The sequence below is a fragment of the Triturus cristatus genome, chromosome 2_1, assembly GCF_964204655.1.
Source record: "Triturus cristatus chromosome 2_1, aTriCri1.1, whole genome shotgun sequence".
In the NCBI taxonomy this organism is placed as follows: Eukaryota; Metazoa; Chordata; class Amphibia; order Caudata; family Salamandridae; genus Triturus; species Triturus cristatus.
Window position 1 is genome coordinate 16,531,579 of NC_140581.1, and position 23,926 is coordinate 16,555,504.

Consider the following 23,926-nt stretch of genomic DNA (forward strand, 5'->3'; position numbering starts at 1 on the left):
ATTCATCAATATTGTCCTATGGATCTCCGGTCGCATCTTCTCCTGACCGTGGGCCACATGGGCGTCGGATGCTGCAGAGATCCGACACAGTCCGTTCGAGTACGAGTTCCAACAAATGAGCCATTGAACATGCGCAATACCTCGAGGAGAACAGAAATGGTGCACAAAGCCGATCATAATACTTCCGCGAGGAAAAAGAGCTTAGAGAGTCCGGGCCCAAAACTAGATGGCAGGAGTAGCATAGCATGTGTATCTGCAGCCAACACAGACTACGAATATTACATTCGCCCCTAAGGTTTTATCCTTGGATCCTCTGGACAGTAAATTGAAAGGTGGAAAAGCACAAAGAGTATTAGAAGCCTCTCAAGGCTGAACGCAAAGTCCAGAGAGGAGAACCGTGTAAATCCAGGTAATGAGCAAAGCGCATACGTCTGGTTCCCAAAGGCGGCACTGATGCAATGTCCCAGTAGAAACCAAACTCTCAAGAATGCATGTTGAGTGGTCAGATGTGGCTGGTTGTCATGATAGTCCTGACCATGTCCACTCTCACAATATTCGCTCATCAATGAAGAGCTGCTCACAGATAGGACCTTCTGTTCGCATGGTGCGCTGCTGCACTATCCTGCAGGACTACCCTTGGTCATCACTGAACCAAGGGGGCGGGACCATCCAATGAACCGCCTTCATCTCAATCCCCAAGTACTTTTCTAGAACCTCCACTCGTTAGTGTGTCATCGTTGCCTACGTGGCCCCAACCGCTGAAGGTGGGAAGGCAGTTATCATGGTCACAGGACTCTCTGTAGAAGACGCCACAGGTCTTACCACCAGAGAGGCTAGCCCGAAGATTGACGCACACCCTTGAAGGATTGAATAATCTCTCACAAAACTGATTAAGGCACTCGAGCTCTTAGACCTCATCAGAGCACAGCCTGTGGCAACAGAAATATGCAACCTGAAGCCTCAGAAACCAGCCACCATCTGTGAAGATTGCAGACTGCAGCTGGGAACCGTCTCTTGCATGTGACGGCCTCTTTCTACCCCACCTCCGCTGTGGACAACACTGCTCCAATCACCTGATCGTCTTAGAAGAGTGATTTGATGATCAGTGCCGAGATAGGAATGTAGACCATCAGACATGCACTTGTGAAAAGACATGACGATCTAACAGCCTTAAGAAAGCAAGAGGCGGCAAAAGTCACAACCCCCATCAACAAACAGTTCCAGACACCACAGAATTGAAGAAAGGGCTCCGACAGGGGTCTGCCAACTGCATTTCAGGCAAAATCTGGAGCAGGAGAATTTGGGAAGTCTATAACACCCACAAATCTAGCTAGGAAAGCGCTCACCCCCTGGTTTATGCGATGCCAAGTAAAAAAAAGAAACCCTGGCAAAGCCAACAAGACTGGCGTTGATTGCCGGACTTTTGGCTTTGGTATAGTTTCCGTTGTGTTTTGTCATGATTTTAGCAAAACTTTGTTGGGAAAGAATTTGGGTCCTCATAAAAAATTAATAATAATAAATAATTGTCTAAAAACAAACGTTTCGTGATTACAAAAAGAACACATTGCCACAGTAGTGTCTGCACTTAGGGGTGTGGATGCACAGCTGGTGGAAGGAAAGAATGCCATCACTTACAGTGCTGCTAGTCCAGGGCTGAAGTAGGCTGACTCACTGGCCTCTGCAGTAGGCTCTAGTGGGCGGAAGAAAGATTTAAATGACACAGTCAAAGACCAATCAATGAGACCAAGGATTGAGATGCAGCAGTCAGTGCTGCGCCGGAATTTATTATCAACCAAGTAGAGGGGGCCATGTGAAGCACGTCGCAAAAGCAGACAATAGACACAACATTCAACAACAGTGGCGACCAAAGTATCTACTACATAAAAGAAACTCCCTACACACATTCGGGCTGGTTTTAAATTCCTACCTTCAACCGAAGCCCTGTTTCCGCCTAGTGCTGAATTTGGGTACTCCCTTGTACCACATTTGGGGGTAATAATCCTTTTCCAGGGGTACCGAAGCAGTCAGTGGGTATAAGGCAGTACCCCGTGCACACACTAGGACACAATCCTGGTATACTCAAGGGGACATCCGAATATCCCTTGAGGCTGGTAGGCGGTCTCCTCAGGCGGCTGCACGTAGAAATGCTTGTGGGTCCGGACAACAATCGTTTGTGTCACCTCACGGCCTGGGATGAGGGGACCATACTAATCCTCACTTAAAACAAGGTACAATGTAAGCGTCCCTCAGCTAGTAAATCCTAGGTCTGAAGATGAACATTAAAGCAAAAACATGGTGCACCCAACATGAAAAAGAGCCAGGCACTGCTTTCCAAGCAACGCAGAAGAGTCCATCCAGCTGCGGTTCACACTTGGGTTAGGTGCATGTTACCGATACTTGGCCACTCCATGTTTCAAAGCCTTTGTTTTTGCAGCTGCTGCAGTCACATTCTGCTATGTGAGGAACACTTCACAACATGATGCTACCACCTCTCTATGCCAGACTACCTCAGAGTCTGAGGCACATTACTGCCAACTGTAGCGGCCAGATCTGAACCTTGCAAAGATTCACTTTCCAAAGACAAACGCTTTGGGATTTACATGACCGATTTTAACCAAGTATATCGCCAATTTCTTCTGGTATTAAACTCTGACCTTCTCTTCACGTCTCACGTTCTTACTTACCTAAATGGAGAAAGACTGTGTATAAGAACTTCTTCAAAACGAGCATTTGCAGTACATAGGTCTCGCATTCACGCGAGTTTGAGCTATTGGCACTGTAAATGACAATGCAAACACAAGGAGATGATGGAGGGAGTGTTGAAACTTTTCAGACACTCACCCCCAGTCACAGATCTGGGTTGAATCCATCATCGTTCTTTAGCTCACTTTGCCACCCCAGTTCAGACACAGCCATATGCAAATTAGTCTTGACCCTGTGCCTCATGGGAACAGTCCAGACCGAACTGCCAAGCCAGGTCTTCCGTGTTTCTGGTCCAGGGAAGACATGGATTGGCAGTTCAGGCTGGGGGGCGAGGGGGGGGGGAATTGAAACAGACACGATAAGGCCGGGTTTAAGTGATTGAAAGCAGGCGGCCGTGCTGCTTAAAAAACACAAGCAGTTTCAGCTGAAGCAGTGCATGACCGGCCTGCAATAAGAGAAACTCAATAAAGTAAATATAGTGCTTACAGACTAAATAACAGGTCCTGTGAAACAACAGAAGTAAAGAGGCCAGTCACCATGGGAGGGTACAAATGAAGGCAAGGCCGTACTCAGGAGGGACTAACAAGCCTATTAACGAATCTGAAGGCAGCATTTACGAAAGACAATGACAGAAGCCAATGAAAAATATGGCAGGAGAGTGGGCGCGGGTTCTCTCCCATATTCTACTACAGCAGTCTCACAGAGCGAGCAACGCATGTATGCTGCCGCTGGGCTAGACCTAAAAAGACAATATTTGAAGATTCTTTCCCTGTTCCCGATCCCTTTCTTTGGACTACAACCAGTTTTTAAAATACCACCTGTTTATTACAATGCAGTTTTGTTTTACGCTAACATTTTTGCAGTGCATTCCAGGTCATAATTTGTGTTGTGCCACACTTGTCAATACCAGCCAACTTGCTGCGAGAGTTGGCTGCCTGGATAGGGTGGGCACTTGCAGTAACAGAAACTGTGCAGAACCCTCTTTAGATCCAGCCTCCGCTGTGGGCCTGACTTAAGGCTGGGTCGCTTCAGTCTGGACTGGCCCGCTGGACGCAATTAGAACCCTTTTCAGAGCCAGTCTCTGCTGCGGACCTGATCCAGCCTCTGCTTTGGACCTGACTTAAGGCTGGATTACCTCAATAGACTGGCCCTCTGGACTCACGCAGAAGCCTCCCAGATCCAGCCTATGCTTTGGACCTGACCTAAGGCCGGGTCGCCTCAGTCTGGACTGGTTCTCTGGACACACGCAGAAGCCTCTCAGATCCAGCCTCTGCTGTGGGCCTGAGGATGGATTGCCTCAGTCTGGACTGGCCCTCTGGACACATGCAGAAGCCTCCTCAGATCCAGCCTCTGCTGTGGGCCTGAGGATGGATTGCCTCAGTCTGGACTGGCCCTCTGGACACACGCAGAAGCCTCCCAGATCCAGCCTCTGCTGTGGGCCTGAGGATGGATTGCCTCAGTCTGGACTGGCCCTCTGGACACATGCAGAAGCCTCTCAGATCCAGCCTCTGCTGTGGGCCTGAGGATGGATTGCCTCAGTCTGGACTGGCCCTCTGGACACACGCAGAAGCCTCTCAGATCCAGCCTCTGCTGTGGGCCTGAGGATGGATTGCCTCAGTCTGGACTGGCCCTCTGGACACATGCAGAAGCCTCCTCAGATCCAGCCTCTGCTGTGGGCCTGAGGATGGATTGCCTCAGTCTGGACTGGCCCTCTGGACACACGCAGAAGCCTCCTCATATCCAGCCTCTGCTGTGGGCCTGACTTACGGCTGGGTCGCCTCAGTCTGGACTGGCCCTCTGGACACACGCAGAAGCCTCCCAGATCCAGCCTCTGCTGTGGGCCTGACTTACGGCTGGGTCGCCTCAGTCTGGACTGGCCCTTTGGACACATGCAGAACCCTCCTCAGATCCAGCCTCTGCTGTGGGCCTGACTTGAGGATGGATTGCCTCAGTCTGGACTGGCCCTCTGGACACACGCAGAAGCCTCTCAGATCCAGCCTCTGCTGTGGGCCGGAGGATGGATTGCCTCAGTCTGGACTGGCCCTCTGGACACACGCAGAAGCCTCCCAGATCCAGCCTCTGCTGTGGGCCTGACTTGAGGATGGATTGCCTCAGTCTGGACTGGCCCTCTGGACACACGCAGAAGCCTCCCAGATCCAGCCTCTGCTGTGGGCCTGACTTGAGGATGGATTGCCTCAGTCTGGACTGGCCCTCTGGACACATGCAGAAGCCTCTCAGATCCAGCCTCTGCTGTGGGCCTGAGGATGGATTGCCTCAGTCTGGACTGGCCCTCTGGACACACGCAGAAGCCTCTCAGATCCAGCCTCTGCTGTGGGCCTGAGGATGGATTGCCTCAGTCTGGACTGGCCCTCTGGACACATGCAGAAGCCTCCTCAGATCCAGCCTCTGCTGTGGGCCTGAGGATGGATTGCCTCAGTCTGGACTGGCCCTCTGGACACACGCAGAAGCCTCTCAGATCCAGCCTCTGCTGTGGGCCTGAGGATGGATTGCCTCAGTCTGGACTGGCCCTCTGGACACACGCAGAAGCCTCCTCAGATCCAGCCTCTGCTGTGGGCCTGAGGATGGATTGCCTCAGTCTGGACTGGCCCTCTGGACACACGCAGAAGCCTCCTCAGATCCAGCCTCTGCAGTGGGCCTGAGGATGGATTGCCTCAGTCTGGACTGGCCCTCTGGGTGCACGCAACATCCTCAGAAACAAACAATTTGTTGTATCGGCCCACTCTGCCCCAAGATCGCTCGTATAAAAGTTCTCACCAAACAAAAGTCAGGATTTAGACCCTTCTGAAAGTCTGGATGGAAAATCTGTTCAGTCTTTTTGCAGTAGAACAAATTACCAATGTGTGTTAATGGCACGTCTGTGAAAAGGTCATTGTGGATCCGACTTGGAAAACTAAAAGGTGTCTGTGCACACTAGTGACAGAAGCATGCCACCAGGGCTTGTCGTGCACCAGATGCAAACCTCTTCCATTTGTTAGCTCTCTGCTTATGGGGCACCTTATCGTTAAGCACTCCTGTACAAAAAGGCTAGATCACACTAGGCCTTCGGGAAAGGAGTTCCAAAATGGACTGAATCTGTATGGTGATAAAAAGCCTCTTGCTAGTGTGAGAAAGAAGGGACGGTCTTACTTGGTGTGGTCTGCACCTGGTGCAGGGAAAGAAATATGAAGACACGTAAGCCTGGCCTACAACAGAGCAACAGTGATCCTTTCATGGTTCTGGATCCAAAACCTAGTGAGGGCCTTGGAGTTACAGGAGAGATGTAAAACTCTAGGCAGTGTGCTACCACTCTAGTGCTCCAACAGACATTTGGTGATGAAGTTTCCAGTAATTTGTTCATCCTGAGGTATCAGGTTAAAATGTATTTATTGAATTTTGTATATATATCATTAATTCGACACGAAGGAATCGGAGCACCTCAGAGCTGGCATAGCTGCAATTACATGAGTTACATTTGGAGTAAATATAGATACAAGGTGACAGTATGCAAACAAAGTGTATGGAAGACGTTGGGATATGTTGCAGCGTGTGCAAGAATTACATTTGCAGTGAATAAAAATACATAGTATATAAAGAAGAATATACGATGAAAGCAGTACAGATGGACAATATTAGAGGTAGACACGGTGTGTGTGTGTGTGTGTATATATATATATGACGGCATTGGAGTAGATACAGTATATACATATATGTAGCGCTTTGCACAGCAGCAAGTGCATGAGTTACAAGTGGAGTAAATGAAATACATAAAACAATATGGAAAGGAATCTGCGACAGGCAGTGGAATAGATGGACGGTGATTTGCATCTAAAAGGAAGATGCTGTAAGGAGCGCAGCAGACAAAAAACAGGTGAAATGAGTTAGTAACAAGAGGATAAGGGAAATGTTCAACATTAGAATTAATGTCATATGGCTAACAATGTGTGGAGGAAGATGGGGAAAACTGAATTATATACTAAATCCAATTCAAGCATTTACAACAGAAAGCAAAGATGCATGTCCACAGAAGTACTAACGGCTGCACAGATGTAAGATCATTTATCGAATCGCTGACTTGAATGTGGCTGGATGGGGAACAGCGGACAACAGACGTTCAGCATTAAATAAAGGCTGCATCACTGCAAATAATAACGGTAACTCACCCCATTCCGCAGCATGTAGTAGTCGAGGGCTTTCCCAGCCTCCAGCCAGATTCCCTTCTTAGGATCTTCGTCAGAAAGGAACAGCCCAAAGTCGTTGGCTGAAACAGAAAGTAGAGGTACCTTATTTTCAGTGCTTTGGACTACAGAGAAGCCATGAAGCGCCTGACTGGGACCTTACATATAGCACAGTCTACCTGGCTAGTTTCACTCTGTAGTATCCAGTGATATTCAAAGTACGGCCCGGGGTCCGCAGGCAGTCCCGCTGACATTCACATGTGGCCGCCTTTGGCCTTCACATGCGACCCATGGTATGTTTTACAAGGGGCTTACCTGTGGCCAGTGATGTGCCAATTGTGGACACAAAGGTACAGCTTTGGGAAAGAATGGCGGTCCTGGGAACCCGATTGGCAGGGTCCCAGGGAACAGCAAGTCAAAAGTGCATCATGTGTCTGCCAAAAAGTGGGGGGTAGCCATGCAAAAAAGGGGACTTACCGACACGACCGCCCCCATCAAATGAAAAAGGATGAGACTAACCTTTACCAAGAGAGTCTTCATTGTCTAAGTGGAAAAATCTGGTAAGGTCATGTGCATTGGCATGGGCAGTCCCTGGTCTGTGTTCCCTGTAGGGAGATGGACCACCACAAGAGTTTGGGATTTTCCCCCTTCATCTGCATTAGCCATCTGAGAGGTCCGTAGTCAGTTTACACAATGAAGTGAGTACCACACAGGTATGGTCTCAACTTCTTCGGGGACTAGACCCCAGCAAAGGCCTCCCTCTCAATAGCACTCCAACCCCATTCCCTAGTGAGTAGCCTCCTGCCCATTAAATACCAACAGGTTAGTCATGGCTACCATCATTGATCTGGGATAGGGCTGCTCCTATCCCTAGATCAGAGGCGTCCGTCTCAGTTTGCACAATTAACTGCTTAGAGTAATCTGGAGCTTTGAGAACAGGTGCTGAGCACATTGCCTTTTTTAGGGTATCAAAAGCCTTTTGACAGCTCACTGTCGAGTTCACTTACTAGGGCATCCTGTTGGAGGGGAGTTCTGTGAGGGGAGTCACAATGGATCCATATACCTTCATAAGCCTCCTGTAGTACCCAGTCAAGCCAAGAAATGCCCTGACTTGGGTCTGGATGGATGGATGGAGCTTCCCAATACAGAATTGTCTGGATTTTAGGTTGTAGTGGTTGGACTTGGCCTCCAGCTAAAAGGTGGCCCAAGTATATAACAGTTCCCATCATATCTGGCTCTTGGAAGCTTTGAAAGTTAGGCCTGCGGCTTGCAGGGCTTGTAAAACTTTTCCCAGGTGGACCAGGTGATCCTGCCAGGAAGAGCTAAACACAGCAATATTATGAAGGTAAGCTGCACGAAATCCCTCCAAACCAGCAAGGACTTGAGTCACCAACCTTTGGAAGGCGGCAGCGGCATTCTTTAGACTAAAGGGCATCACAGTGAACTGGAAGTGCCCATCAGGTGTGGAGAATGCTGTCTTTTCTTTTGCTCTAGGTGCCATGCTGATCTGCCAGTATTCTGCAGTTAAGTCAAATGTACTTACGTATTTGGCAGCCCTTAACCTATCAGTTTATCAGCTCTGGGGATGGGGTGAGCATCTGTCTTGGTGACAGCATTGAGGCCTCTGTAGTTCACGCAAAACCTAATTTCTCTCTTTGCACCCTGTGGATGAGGTTTGGCCCAGGGACTCTGAGGGTTCAATGACCCCCAGCCTCTTACCAACCTCAGCCTTGATGCTTTCCCCCACTTGCTTAGACCTGCAATACGTTTTGGTTTTGACAGGCAAGCGGTCTCCAGTGTCCACATCATGGGTACACCAGGGAGTTGGACCATGGGAAAAGAGCTGTGTATACTGTTGCAAAACCAGCCAGGACCTCCTGCAAATAGACTTTGGGGGCGCCACTGGCCTCTCCCTGCTCCTGTGCAGCAGCTTGCTGCCTTAGGCCTTCAAGAGTGGGGCAGACCTGCTTCCCAAGGCACAGCTGTTCCCTAGAGGCCCCCCCGGTCCCAAGAGCTCTACCTCCTAAGGTTCAAGCTCCATGACATGGTTAATGGTGACACTGTCAGTATTGGTCACTGGATAGGTATTTCCAGTTAGGTATTGCTCTGGGGAAACCAGTGTATCTTTCACCATAGTGACACTGGCACCTGCATCCCTCAAGGCTTCTTAGTCCCATTCATTTAGTGGTAATGCAGGCATTTCTTTAAATGAGGGGGCTACACAGCCAAAGTTGCTAACCTTCCCTCCCCTTCAGAGACAAACAGCCTCAGTGTAAACCCAGATAAACCCAGATTTGCTCTGGGCACACTATTGATTCCATCTGGAGATTTTCCATAACAGTAGGTGATGGTAGGGGGTCAAGGAGCTGGTTTGTTGGGACAGCAGCATCTCCAGTTTGGTGTCCCTTCTTGTTACAGTGGAAACATCAAGCCTTTGCGGGATCAAAATGTTTGCCCTTGCACCCAACTAGTAGGCTGGGTAGAGTTCCTGGTCCCACCCCCTTGACCAGGATTTTGGTGGCCTTCAGAAGACTCTTGTATTTTATATTTGAGTTCCTCACCCTCTTTCCACTGGGGAGGGCTTTGTGACCCATTTCCTTTGGTCAAAACTCCGTGGTTGTCTTGGTCACCCTTATCTTGAACCAATGGTCCGCCTTCTTTCTCAATTCTTGGGGAGAAATTGAAACTAGGTCTACCAGATGATGATGCAACTTTTCCTTGATACAGTTGCTTACAATGTGTTCCTTCATAAACAAAATATAAAGACCATCGTAATCTTGCACTTTACTTCAAGTCAACCAGCCACCCAGTGGCTTTACTGAGTAGTTTACAAATTCCACCCAGGACTGACTCTGGAATTGCCGAGCCCCCCTGAACTTCATTCTGCACTCCTCAGTAGTGAGTCCAAATCCCTCAATCAGGGTGCTCTTCATAAGTTCATAGGACTTTGCTTCTGCCCCACTAAGGGTCAGAAGCCTGCCTCTGCACTTACCAGAGCACAGTTCCCACAGGAGTACCCCCAGTGAGATGTTCAACCTTTTCTTGCTTCACAAGCTCTCTCAAAGGCTGTGAACCACTTGGTGATGTCATCACCATCCTCAAATTTAGGGACAAACCCTTTGGGAATTTTAGGATCATAGGATCCTTCTTTTTCTAAACGTTTCAAATTGTTGCCACCATTGATGTGTCATGGGCTCATCTCCGCGCGCTCCGGCTCTCTCTAGAGATAGGAGCCTAGTCTCAAGGTCTAGTGTTTTGGTCATCTTACTAAAAGGAGGTCCTCCTCAGTGAAGTTGTACTCACTGCCTGGTATGGAGTGGGTCCTACCTCTGTAGGAGCCAGCCCTGTACCTCTTGGGCGTAGAGGGTAGAAAATAAAGTTCCCTTCCACCCTAAGTCGTTGAGGGTGTTGGTCTAAGACTTCATCCTCGTTTTTACTTTCCCCATGCACTTGAAAATCTTCACCTTCTTATGTGGGGTGGTCCCATGCATTCCCAGGCAGGAACTCCTGGAGTTGTATCCTGGCAGGGTTGGACTAGTTCTTATTTGCTTAGCTTTGCAGAAAAGTCTTACCTCTAGGTTGGAGTTAGGGGTGAGGTCGAGATCCACAGCCATATTCAACAAATCAATACAGCCAATTCAACAAATGAATTGTACTAAAGTCATTTTTTGGATTCTGGTCATGTGATCAGAGGTTGATCAAGTTAGTTCAATACATGCAAGGCTTTACATCCCACTGATGTTCCACCAATGTAGGAATCTGGCTCTGTATATACTATACCATAATGAGGCATAGTGTGCACAGAGTCCGGGGAGTACCCAGAGGTATCGCAGAGGCTAAATTAGGTAAGTACTAACAGCTCTCTTTGTGGTAGTGTGGGTGAGGAGTTAGGCTTATCCAGGAGGTGTGTTACTCAGTCATTGTATTCACTCAGTCAAGACTGATGCACACAGTCAGAGACTGAATCCAGACTAATTGGATAAGTATAAAAAAAGGCAAACCTGTGCTTTATTTTACAACCAATCAGGACTCGGCACGTGTGGGTCATATATACTTTCTAAATGCGAGACGGTTCACGGTGATGCAGTTGTGCTTGAAATTACAATTGTTACAGGTTTGTATCACTTGAATGCAGTTTGCACCATACAGTATTTTTAGATTACTCTTGAGTTACTTTGGATTACTTTGAGTAGTGGGGGTTGTATACCTAGATACCTCACCTTAGGATCCCTAAAAACAAGATAAGTACACATTTTTATACTTTGAGACGGAGTTTACTTTTCTTCATACATTAACAGTTCCACACTTAAAACTATTTTAGGCCCAAAATCTGATAAGATGGGTTCAAATGGGAAAAAATGGTTATCAGGTTTAGAGGTAAATACTCTACTCATGAGGGTGAGCTTTGGGGGTTAGGACCAAGGTCCCCCAAGTTCTAGATGGGCAATCGAGTTGCACCACCAGCGGCATTTGGGCGGCTGGGTGCAGAGTACAGGAGGCCCAATGTTAGCCAATGGGGCTAACGGGGCCTTCGGTTAGGGACTGAAGACAAGCAGGCCACTTGGTTGTGGGAACCAAGCTCCTGAGGTTAAGGGCAGGACTGCCGGGGCCAATGACCAGTAAAGGAGCTGCAGCATCAGCGGCACTGGGATGGCCAGGTGCAGGGTGCAAAACTGACATCGGGGAACCTGTGTTTCCAAATGGAGACCTTTGGTTTCACAAAGATGCTACAGGCTTGGGCAGGGAGGCTTCCTGAAGGCAACCAGCAGAGGGGGTGTAAGTTGGGATCTTGGGGGATGCCTGGACTCCGTTGACTGGGTCAGCCAAGGCCGTGGGGCATCAGGCGAAGGGTTGTCTTCTGGCATCAAGTTTTCTTACCAGCTCCGGTCGCGGTCGGGGGGACCCGTCAGGTTGAGGCTGCAGGCATCGCCAGGAGTCTTGAGGGAGGTCAGGGATCACCAGATCAGGATCGCTGGGGACACCTTTGGGTGTTGTGTCCACTCGAACTCGGGCCGTGGGCATCGGGAGCAGAATCAGGGGGAAACCGGTATCTGGATTCTGGAGGTGAGTCTTTGGTTCAGCAAATCTGGTGCTCACGGACGACAGTCTGTAAGATGGTTGCAGGGCACCTCCTCCGGGCAGTGGGGGCTGCTGGACGAGCTCCCAGCACCATATGCTCTTAAATGGCAGCACTGCACTTACAGTGCCCAGGAATGGACCTGGGTACTGTAGGGGCACAGGGCTCATGCTCCTGTGCCCACACCACTGGCATAGGGCACCCAGCTAGAGGGGTGGCTGATGTGTGCCAGGGCAGTGTAGGTTGTGGGCATGGCACACAGGGATGTGTGCCATGTCGACTCTTTGTTTCGTCTTGCACCCAGACACTCAGCCTGCAAGGGCAATGAATTTGTGTTAGGGTACAGGGCCCCTAAGGGTGGCACAATAAGTGCTGCAGCCCTTAGAGGCCTGGTCACAAGGCCCTGGGTACCTAGGGTACCATTTACCAGGGACTGACATGTGGCCAGGGTTTGCCAATTTGGGTTTTAGGTAAGGAACATAGGCCCTGGGCACCTGATTGGCAGGAGTCCAGGGCACACTCAGTCAAAGTACATTCAGCAAAAAGTGGGGGCATACCATGCAAGAAAGATGGCACTTTCTCACAAACACCATTCCCTCAAACCCGCGGACGTCCCCTTGAGGTACAGCTCTTAGTGATGATACTCTATACCCTAGAGCTCACTGACATTCAATGAGGTATATATCTTAGTAACGATACTCTCTATACCTCGCTGACGTTGCCTTGAGGTATAGCCCTCAATATACGCTCTATACCCTAGAGCTCGCGGTCGTTCCCTTGAGTTATATCTCTCAGTTATGATACTCTCTATACCTCAATGATGTTCCCTTGAGGTATAGCTCTTAGTAATGATACTCTCTATACCCTCAAGCTCGCTGACGTTCCCTTAACTAATATCTCTAGGTTAAGATCCTCTCTATACCTCTAAAGCGCGCTGATGTTCCACTGAGGTATATTTTATAGTTATGATACTCTCTGTACCTCTACATCCCAGACATTCCCTTGAGGTACATCTCTAAGTTATGAAACTCGCTATACCTCTAGAGCGCGCTGAGGTTCCCTTGAGGTATCTCTTTTAGTTATGATACTCTCTATACCTCTAGAGCGCCCTGTGTTCCAGTGAGGTATAGCTCTTACACATGATACCCTCTAGAGCACGTTGACCTTCCCTTGATATCTCTATACCTCTACAGCCCGACATTCCCTTGAGGTACATCTCTAAGTTATGAAACTCTATATACCTCTAGAGCGCGCTGAGGTTCCCTTGAGGTATCTCTCTTAGTTATGATACTCTCTATACCTCTACAGACCCAACATTCCCTTGAAGTATATCTCTTAGTTATGATGCCATCTATACCTCTAGAGTGCCCTGTGTTCCAGTGAGGTTTAGCTCTTAGACATGATACTCTCTAGAGAATGCTGAGGTTCCCTTGAAGTATATCTCTTAGTTATGATGCCATCTATACCTCTAGAGTGCCCTGTGTTCCAGTGAGGTATAGCTCTTACACAGGATACCCTCTAGAGCACGTTGACCTTCCCTTGATATCTCTATACCTCTACAGCCCGACATTCCCTTATGGTATATTAACTAGTTATGATACGCTCTATTCCTCTAGAGCACGCTGACATTCTGTAGGAAGCTGGCTCTGCATATACCATACCAAAGTAAGGTATAGGGTGCAGAGTCCAGTGGATCCTAAAGGCTTACAGAGGTAGGGTAAAAGTATAGAATACCTTACTGTCTATTTGTAGTAGTGTGGGCGACCAGTAAGACTTTTTCAGAGGGTAGTGTTAAGCATTTATTGTACACAATCAGGCAAGAAATGCTGTCACACACTCGAAGACTGAACTCAGAACAATCGTTTGTAAAAAAAAAAAAAAAATTTACTTGTATTTTATTTTATTTTATAGAACCTAGCAGAACTTGGTACAGGTAAATTGTATTGTACTCTCAAAGTCAAGTTATTCATAAGCAAGCTGAATGAATAATGACTTTTCTAACAGGATTGTAAAATGTGCAAATACAGTTGTGATTACTTTCAAGATTACTTTTGAGTACTTTTTAGATTACTTTCAGGATTACTTTTTCTACTCAGTGTGATATGCCTAGATATCACTCTAGGACATTTCCTGGATAAAAGGTGAGTAAAACAATTTTTCACAAAACAGTTTTAGGTCTCCATCCAAAACGTTTTTCAGAGGAAAACATTCAATGCAATCCTATGGGAAAAGGCAAATGTTACTTGCCCAGTAAACATCTGTTCTTGGCCTGTAGAGCTGTAGATTCACATGCTTTGCATACTTCTGCCATCTAGTGTTGGGTCTGGATGTTTGCAAGTTGTTTTTCTTTGAAGAGGTCTTCTCAGTCACGAGGTAGGTTACTCCTCCTTTAGGTGATAGTGCACATGGGCACTGACTCCATTATTAGATTGTTTTTCCACAGAGGGTGAGAATTGAGTTAGTAAAGGTAGAATAGAGATGTCCATGCGTATGTATATAAGTTAAGAAAGAACTGCAATTGGTATAGGTACCCGGGGAGGTGGGTGGGCGCATGCGAATCTACAGCTGCTTACAGGGTAAGTACCATTTTCCGTTCGAGGCATGTGAACTGTAGATCACATGCTTTGCATAGACTATACAGCAGATTGCTCCAAAAGCAGTGGCTAACCTGTAGCTGTTGCAGTTGTTTGAAATGGTACTGCCTGGCCTACATTAGCTTGTTGTCTCGCTAACACATCTACACAATAGTGCTTTGTGAATGTGTGTGGTGTAGACTATGTTGCAGCCTTACAGATGTCAATTATGGGAATGCTTCCGAAGAAAGCCATAGTAGCCTCTATTTTGCGAGTGGAATGAACTCTAGGGGGTATTGTTATCGTTCTTTTTGCATAACATGTTTGAATACATTCAACAGTCCATCTAGCAATACCTGGTTTGGACACGGGATCGCCTCTGTGAGGTGGAGCAAAAGCAACAAAAAGTTGTTTTGTTTTACGAAATGACTTTGTTCTTTCTATGTAACGTAACAAGGCTCTTCTAACATCTTAAGAGTGTAGAGCACGTTCTGACATTGAATGTGGTTGATGAAAGAACACAAGTAACTCAAACGATTGAATGATGTGAAATGCAGATACTACTTTAGGTAGAAATTTAGGGTTGGTACGAAGAACCACTGTCTTTGTAAAGCTGGAAAAAGGTTCATTTATGGTTAGTGCCTGTAGCACACCCACTCTCCTCAGTGAAGTGATTGCAATGAGGAAAGATTTCCATGAGAGAAATTGCAGTTCACATTTATGCATGGGTTCAAACGGTGGCCCCTTTAATCGTGTAAGGAGTATGTCAAGAGTCCACATTGGGGCCGGTGGGAGTCTTGGCAGCATAACTCCTTTTAGTCCTTCCATAAATGCTTTGATAACTGGTACTCTAAACAGAGACAATTGCTGTCTGTTTTGGAGGTACAAAGCTATTGCAGCGAGATGTAAGCGGATAGATGTACAAGATAATTCTGACCGCTGCAAGTGTAGTAAATAATAGAGGATACTTTGTATGAAGGCATCCAGAGGATTGATACTGTTATGATTACAATGGATAACCTTCACAACAAGCTCATGTAGTAGGCCTTCTGGCCTCTCTGATAATGTCAGACAGTCTGGTGGAGTCAGATAACCAAACTCTATGACTTCAGGAGCCAGATCGCTAGGTTGAGTTCTTTGGGATCTGGGTGCCTGATTTCTCCAAGGTTCTGAGTGAGGAGACTGGAGTTGAGATGCAGCTTTTTGTGTGGAACTATTCATGGTTCCAGAAGGGTGGTGAACCAAGGTTGACGGGCCCATGTGGGAGCAATCAACATTAGTGTGAGGGATGTTTGTCTCAGTTTCCGAACCACTAATGGAATGAGTGGGAAAAGCAGAAAAGCGTAGGCAAACATTCCTGAACAGTTCATCCATAGTACATTGCTTTTGGAGAGCGGGTGTAGTACCTGGAGGCGAAGCTTGGGCATTTTGTGTTTTCGTGTGTGGTGAAAGATCTATTTGTAGAAAACCCCAATTTTGAAAGTAAGGGAGGAGAACTTGAGGGTGAAGTTCCCACTCGTGGATCTGCTGCCTCTGTCTGCTGAGAAGATCGGCAATCTGATTGTTTACTCTTGGAAGGTGTTCTGCTAGGAGATGATTTTTGTGGTGTATGGCCCATTTCCAAATGTCTTGATCTAGGCGTGACCGCTGTAGAGTGTGCATCCCCCCTTGTTTAGGTCTCGCCTAGCGACGCAGCGCATGCGCTACTCGCCTTGGCAAGATCTATTGTCGTCGACTTGGTTGCCGAAGGGGGACAGGAGATATGCACTTGCCGGAACAGGAGATGTGCACTTGCCCAGACAGCCGATGTGCACGCTCACGGCGTCTCTATCAGCTTGCCCCCGGAAAGCAGATGGGCACGCGCACTGCGTCTCTTCACTTTCAAGCACTCCCACTGCGCGCTTTCACTTTTGCACGCTCAATCTCAGCCTGCCTTTTCTGCGCTTGCCAAGTCAGACAATGACAAATAAGTTCTTGTTCCTAAAAATGCGCGCTGGGGCTAACCACCTGCAGCCACTACTTAGGTAAGCAATGGGGCTCGTTTGTTGATATTACGAGATCTCTATTATCACCTAACAGTAACCTCTTCCTCTTCCTATACGTATACGTCGGGAGCCCGTTACGATAGCAGAGGAAGAGGTGCAGGACGCAAGCAGCACATTAGTAGCACAACACGGAGGTAATAAGATGGAACTGTCCCTCGTGTTATTGGAAAAAACAGAGCTGAAAACAAGTAGCTCGACGAGAAACACTTTAAGGGGTAAAATTAGGAGCCTCTATTAAAACAAGTACAGAGACGGGATACAAGTGGAAATACCGCCGATCAAAAGGTGATAACTCCGTATTTTATAAAATCAATTTTTTTTAAAAAGATCATCACACGGCTCTGGAAAAAGCCAACTGGATACAACTGAAATTGATTAAAAAGGACTATTAAGAATCAGAAAGTAATATATAGAGAGGACTTTGTTTGTCTTGAAAAAGATGGAAATGATTGGATAAATCCATTGAAACGCGTCGACGCAACTTGAAACACACAATCTCTATTGGAATTCGGTCCTGTTATTACACAAATAGGAGTTGAAAACGGACTCATAACTTATCGCTATAGTGGATGTGTACAGCTAAAGACTAACGATAGTAGTCTATAACTACATTTTCTCTTGTGTGTGTTTTTTACATGATTTGATGTCTATGTGAATTGGTGTATATTTGTCCTAGGAAGAAATATGTGTTTTTAATTGTGCGAACACAAGAGGAATAAAAACTCCTGGTGTTAGTGTATATAAATGTAATGATTTTTATTCCAATTAAAAGAAAAAATTTGTAATATATTTTTAGTTCTTGTGTTAGTGTTAATTTGGCTATATGAGCTGAAGTTTTTTTTATGAAATAAGGTTTATTTGTTCTGTAGTATATATACAGTTTATGCCATATAAACTAGCCCCATAGGGAATTTGCACTTTACTCACCGGCACTATGTACTGCCCAATTAATTGCATCCCACGTTTCATAATGACTGTTTATATTGGGCCCACGAAAATAACAGGAATTGCTCAGGGGCCCTAAATAGTTAGGAACACCACTACAGAACCAGTCAGCGATGGTAAGGACCACCGCCACTGGTGAGCGTGCACAGGCCGTTTACAAACACCCGGTGAGACTGACCAGCTTCAAAGTCAATGACGGCATCCCCACAGCCACGTCACAGTAATCTCACCGTTTTGTCTTCCTTCCCCTCGCCTCAACCACCAGCAGCTTCTCCTAGGACATTGCCACAGTTTTGAATGGGTCATTTGTTCTGAGAGAGATTCTAATGCTGTCCTAAACAAGGAATTTTAGGCGGCAGTACGAATAACCCGATTGGCTGGCAGGGCCCACTCTCAATTCTCCAATGAGAGTGAAGACTTTTTAAGCCCCCATGAAATTCTGATACTGGCTCAGCCTGTCGGAATGCTTTAAACACAAGCCGTAATTGCTGCATTCCATTCCAGGTTAGGGGAGGGGCAATACATAACAAGTAAGAATAAGTATTTGCATTGACTGGGCGAGACTAAGTATGGGTGCCAACGATCCAAGTCAGCGGGACTCGCTTTATCATTGTAGGAAGGATGGGCAGAGCTGATGTAACACACTAGAAGAACCTGCAAAATGCAGGTATCTGGGCAGGCTCTCACCCCCTGCGTAACATGTCATGATCACTCCAGCAGCAAACGAGGGAAAGCCACCCCAACAGAGCAGTCCAAAATATATTACATTTCCATACATGCTTTTGGTGAAAAAATGCTAAGTTCAATGCGCAAATAAACATCATCTCGACACATATCGGCCAGCCCACCAGCCTTTTTCAAAGAATAGGTTTAAAGACACAACGTTGCCAGTTAGAGAATGTTGACTCCCCTTTGACATTGCTGCACCCCTTGCAGTGTGTCTGGTGCATGGTATGACAATCCTTTATCTTTAAACATATGAATCTGTGTCTGGGTGCTGTCCATCAAAAATAGGGCAAACAATGTCCCATCAAAAGTATTGCTGTACCAGAACTACCTCGTTAAAAGCTGCTTGGAGGAGCCTGCAAAGGACCATTAAAATTTACTTCTGCCTCGCGTCTCCTTGGCTTGCCCCATCTGAAGCACTCTTGACTGTCCATCATGCTGCCCTACTCTTATACTGTCGTCGCTCTGAAATTGAATATTTTACCCACTGATGTTATAGGTGCCTTGACGAATTCACCAGAACTGTAAATTTAAAAAGCCAACGCTGAACCCACTGCACCTTCCATGTACCTGGCATCCGCATGAACGCAAGCGCTAGGCCAACCAAAGCGTGGGGTAGCACTTTGGAAACCCACCTACTAAATGTCTCGCAGAGCAGCGCATGCGCTGGCACAGCATGACCTAAGAAGACTGTAGTGAGGATGATTGAATTAACTTAATGTTACAGTGAACAGGCTGGTGCTAAATGATCTTCTGAATTTTAAGTAACTATTGCTCATTCTCAAATGTACAAGTAGGAAATTTCATACAATAGAGCCCTGAACTTGGAAAAAAAAAATCAACCACTGAATTGCTGTTGTCCGGGAAGTCGAAAGACAACAGATCTGAGACTTCCTGTCAGTAGGTTAGTGACTAGCAGTTTTGCAAGCTAGTTCGGGGAACGACCATGGAGCACCTGATGTATGAGACAGTGTTTTAAAGGACGCTCTTTCTTCTACTCGGAGGGGGATTGAAGGCCAGTGTGATGTGATAGTGTTTTTTCCAAAACGCTGCTGCAATAACATATCTTGCTGGGAAGACCCACCTGGCTACAGACTCTAGCCCCGATGTGGGAGACACACCGGGGTAAATGTATATCGATTAATGTGGCACCGACGTATGTAACCAACTTGCATAACCAACCTGTTGCTGTAAATGTATTATGGAGGATACGGAACTGTGGCGGTTACGTTCCCTAAATGACTTCTCTGTGGCACCGACAGGATAGAAAATGGTTTGCATTACTTTCTCTGCTACAGTATGCTATCAAGTTCATGCTTCAAGTAAATGCTTTTTAATAATGGTTTATTTTTAAGAACAATCCTTGTGAAGCCAAACAAGATATTATTGTAATGTATGACCTAATAAACACGACAAACATTTTTTTTTTAAAAAGGCTGCTGCAATAATCCAAGTGGGACACGGCCATGACAAGGATTAGGGTGACTGCATGAAAGCCCTGGAGCAGCAGGAGAAGACATTTAAGTAGACTTAAACTGCACTTGTTGTGGGGGCCTCTTTTGTATTTAAAGTTTCAATGACTGATCGCTTGTCAACGATACGCAGGAGACCAGTCTAGTGCTGAGAGAACCTGCAATGCTACTCAGCCATGATATTGAGCAAACATTAACATCACACCGTTGTTGAGCAGGAGTAGAGTACTAAAGTTCGACAGTTTCAGGAGATCAGCTTCAATCCTGGTTTCTAGCAGGAGAGGTTCCTTGCAAGACAGAGTACGCCATGTTTACTTGAGACTGGAAAGAACCTGGGTTTGGAAGCAGCCAGCAGGACTTGAAGTTTCTATATCGAGGTGTGAGAGATGAGGAAATGGGACCACAGCAGAAGGAAGAGGCGAGTAGGGCAAGTCTAGAGTTATGGCTTCAGGCTGTGTGACACACCAAACAAGAGAGCCAATAGAAACAAGCGCCCTTAAGGCTGAAAAGAACAGGCTGCAGTCGCACATCACTACAATCGTTGAACACAAAAGGCCCCGTGGCTGTAAGGGGGTGAAACTTACGCTGTCCCATTTGCGCTTCAGGAACTCTGTCTCGGATGATGCGACAAGCATCATAGATCATGGTGGAGGGCTCAAACTGCATGGTCTTCACCACATTGCCGATGCTGATCTTCAGCGACAGGGCCACCATGATGCCAGGAGGTGGGCCACACTAGTGTGAACCTAAAAACAAAAAACAGCAATTAGCAATGGGGATCTGCACATGAGGATAAGCACGTCCCAAAGCAAACACAGAGGAGTACATAACACTGTCACGACAAGGGAGGAAGTCAGATAGAAGAGAAACTACCAAGGAACCTAGAAGAATGCTGAGGGTCCAGCAGTCAACAATGTCTCCCCTTGACAGTGCAAGGAGCTTAATGTTCCCACACATTTTAGAAAATTGCCAATGATTTTCCATCTACGCAAGGCAAAAAAAACTGCTGGCTTGGACTAAGGTTTTGCACTGTAAAGGCAGCGCAGCTCTATCACAGGTGGAATGTGCAAGGTTGATAAGATGTGTAGGCACAAGCAGGCAGGGAGGCTAGTGGGATGTGTGAGAACCGGCAGGGAGGCTAGTGGGGTGCGTGAGGACAGACAGGGAGGTTGATTGGGTGCGTGAGGACAGGCAGGGAGGCTGATTGGGTGCGTGAGGACAGGCAGGGAGGCCGATTGGGTGCGTGAGGACAGGCAGGGAGGCCGATTGGGTGCGTGAGGACAGGCAGGGAGGCCGATTGGGTGCGTGAGGACAGGCAGGGAGGCCGATTGGGTGCGTGAGGACAGGCAGGGAGGCCGATTGGGTGCGTGAGGACAGGCAGGGAGGCTGATTGGGTGCGTGAGGACAGGCAGGGAGGCTGATTGGGTGCGTGAGGACAGGCAGGGAGGCCGATTGGGTGCGTGAGGACAGGCAGGGAGGCCGATTGGGTGCGTGAGGACAGGCAGGGAGGCCGATTGGGTGCGTGAGGACAGGCAGGGAGGCCGATTGGGTGCGTGAGGACAGGCAGGGAGGCTGATTGGGTGCGTGAGGACAGGCAGGGAGGCTGATTGGGTGCGTGAGGACAGGCAGGGAGGCTGATTGGGTGCGTGAGGACAGGCAGGGAGGCTGATTGGGTGCGTGAGGACAGGCAGGGAGGCTGATTGGGTGCGTGAGGACAGGCAGGGAGGCTGATTGGGTGCGTGAGGACAGGCAGGGAGGCTGATTGGGTGCGTGAGGATAGGCAGGGAGGCTGATTGGGTGCGTGAGGGCAGGCAGGGAGGCTGATTGGGTGCGTGAGGGCAGGCAGGGAGGCTGATTGGGTGCGTGAGGGCAGGCAGGGAGGCTGATTGGGTGCGTGAGGGCAGACAGGGGGGGGCTGATTGGGTGCGTGAGGACAGACAGGGGGGGCTGATTGGGTGCGTGAGGACAGACAGGGGGGGCTGATTGGGTGCGTGAGGACAGACAGGGGGGGCTGATTGGGTGCGTGAGGACAGACAGGAAGGCTGGTGGGATGCGTGAGGACAGACAGGGAGGCTGATGGGATGAGTGAGGACAAGCAGGGAGGCAGGCTGATGGGATGTGTGAGAACAGGAGTGTCGCGGATGGGATGTGTGAGGACAGGCAGGTAGGCTGATGGAATGCGTTAGGACAGGCAGGTAGGCTGATGGGATGCGTGAGAACAAGCAGGGAGGCTGATGGGATGCGTGAGAACAGGCAGGGAGGCTGGTGGGATGCGTGAGGAGAGGCAGGGAGGTGGATGGGATGCGTGAGGAGAGGCAGGGAGGCGGATGGGATGCGTAAGGACAGGCAGGGAGGCTGATGGGATGCATGAGGACGGGCAGCGAGGCTGATAAGATGTGTGAGGACAAGCAGCAAGGCTGATAAGATGTGTGAGGACAAGCAGCAAGGCTGATAAGATGTGTGAGGACAAGCAGCGAGGCTGGTGGGATGCGTGAGGACAAGCAGCGAGGCTGATGGGATGCGTGAGAACAGGCAGGGAGGCCGATGGAATGAGTGAGAGCAGACAGGGAGGCTGATTGGATACGTGAGAGCAGACAGGGAGGCTGATTGGATACGTGAGAGCAGACAGGGAGGCAGGGGGGCTGATGGGATGCGCGAGAACAGACAGGGAGGCCGATGGGATGCGCGAGAACAGACAGGGAGGCCGATGGGATGCGTGAGAACAGACAGGGAGGCCGATGGGATGCGTGAGAACAGACAGGGAGGCCGATGGGATGCGTGAGAACAGACAGGGAGGCCGATGGGATGCTGATGGGATCTGGGAGAACAGACAGGGAGGCGGATGGGATGCGTGAGAACAGACAGGGAGGCGGATGGGATGCGTGAGAACAGACAGGGAGGCTGATGAGATGTGTGAGGACAGGGAGGCTGATGGTATGTGTGAGTAGAACAGACAGAGAGGCTGATGGGATGTGTGAGTAGAACAGACAGGGAGGCTGATGGGATGTGTGAGGAGACTTCAAAGTGAGAGGCTCTATGTGACAATTATGCTGACTACTGGGGGAGTCCTTGAGGAAGGCTGCACAATATATTTTTTCCTAGCACACAACAAAATGTAAATGTCTGTAAATGAACTGTGTACATATTTCCGAATTCGAAAAACAAATGGCACATTTTTGGAAATTCCAAAATGTTGTGGAAACTAATATTATAATACGATCAAAACAAATCAATACGCTAGGTGATGACATTTCCGCACATGATCGTTTGAACACTGTATACTTTTATAAGTACATCTGTAGGCTTGTGCAAGTGATATTTTCGAGGGGAAGGGGTCGCCTCTGGCTACAGACTGATAGCTGGGAGTTGGCGTTCACCTTCTTTATCAAAATTCCGTATTGTTGCCCTGTCGGCCTTTGAGCTGGTCACCCCGAAGCTGTGCATATTGTTGACAGCCTCAGCCTGGAGGACCTTGATGCATTTCTTGCTCAGACGCTCTGCCTTGCGGGAAAATCAGCCCACCACCTTAAAGACTTGGAGTGACAATAACAATACGAGTCATCGCGTCGGTAAGTCTGTTTGCCGCACGGAGAACTATAGAGACCAGCAGTACCAGCGCCAGGAGGCGCATAAAAGTGCGGCTGGCGTCCCACAGCGCGGGAAGAGTCATCGTGTCTGCCAGTCTGTTTGCCGCACGGGGGACTACAGAGACCAGCAGTGCCAGTACAGCGCGCCAGGAGGCGCATAAAAGTGCAGCCGGCGTCCCGCAGCGTGGGACACGTGCGGGCGAAGCCCGGGCCAAGCGCGGGCTTGTCCAAGGCGGTCAGAGGCTGGAGGAAGCTGGGCTAGGCCTGCTCCCCAACTCCTAATCCTTGGGACCCGTATCTAAGGTACTGTGGCCGTGTCCTCCAGACTGCCAAAACATTTGAAATTGTCTTCTCCTTTATTGGTACCCAGTTGGCGCAGAATGTATTATATTTGACTCTGGACTGAGAACACTGAAAACGTATGTGTAGCTTCCTTTGCTTACCCTGCTGATCTCAGATAGTATCTTCTAGCACTGGTTCACTTATTAAGTATCCGTGTAATTGCGCACACCTATAGAGCATCGTAGTGGTGCTTTCAAGAGGAACCTCTAGCGTCTACCTAAAGCTTAAATCTAATAATTAACGCTAGAGTCTAACCTTAAAAATATTTCAGAATGGGGAGA

At 48.1% G+C, this 23,926-nt stretch overlaps 1 protein-coding gene across 5 annotated transcripts in view; it reads right to left on the bottom strand.

The window, feature by feature from the left end:
• Window positions 1-23,926, bottom strand: part of TLN1 (talin 1) — an 880,838-nt gene that overhangs the window by 680,120 nt on the left and 176,792 nt on the right. For all 5 annotated transcript variants that reach the window (XM_085627686.1, XM_085627681.1, XM_085627685.1 and 2 more), the window contains 2 exons: window positions 20,301-20,462; window positions 6,864-6,961 (listed from right to left, as the gene is read on the bottom strand). In XM_085627686.1, the coding sequence (XP_085483812.1) occupies window positions 6,864-6,961; window positions 20,301-20,430 (228 nt within the window). In that variant the 5' untranslated portion in view covers window positions 20,431-20,462. The remainder of the gene's footprint in view (window positions 1-6,863; window positions 6,962-20,300; window positions 20,463-23,926) is intronic.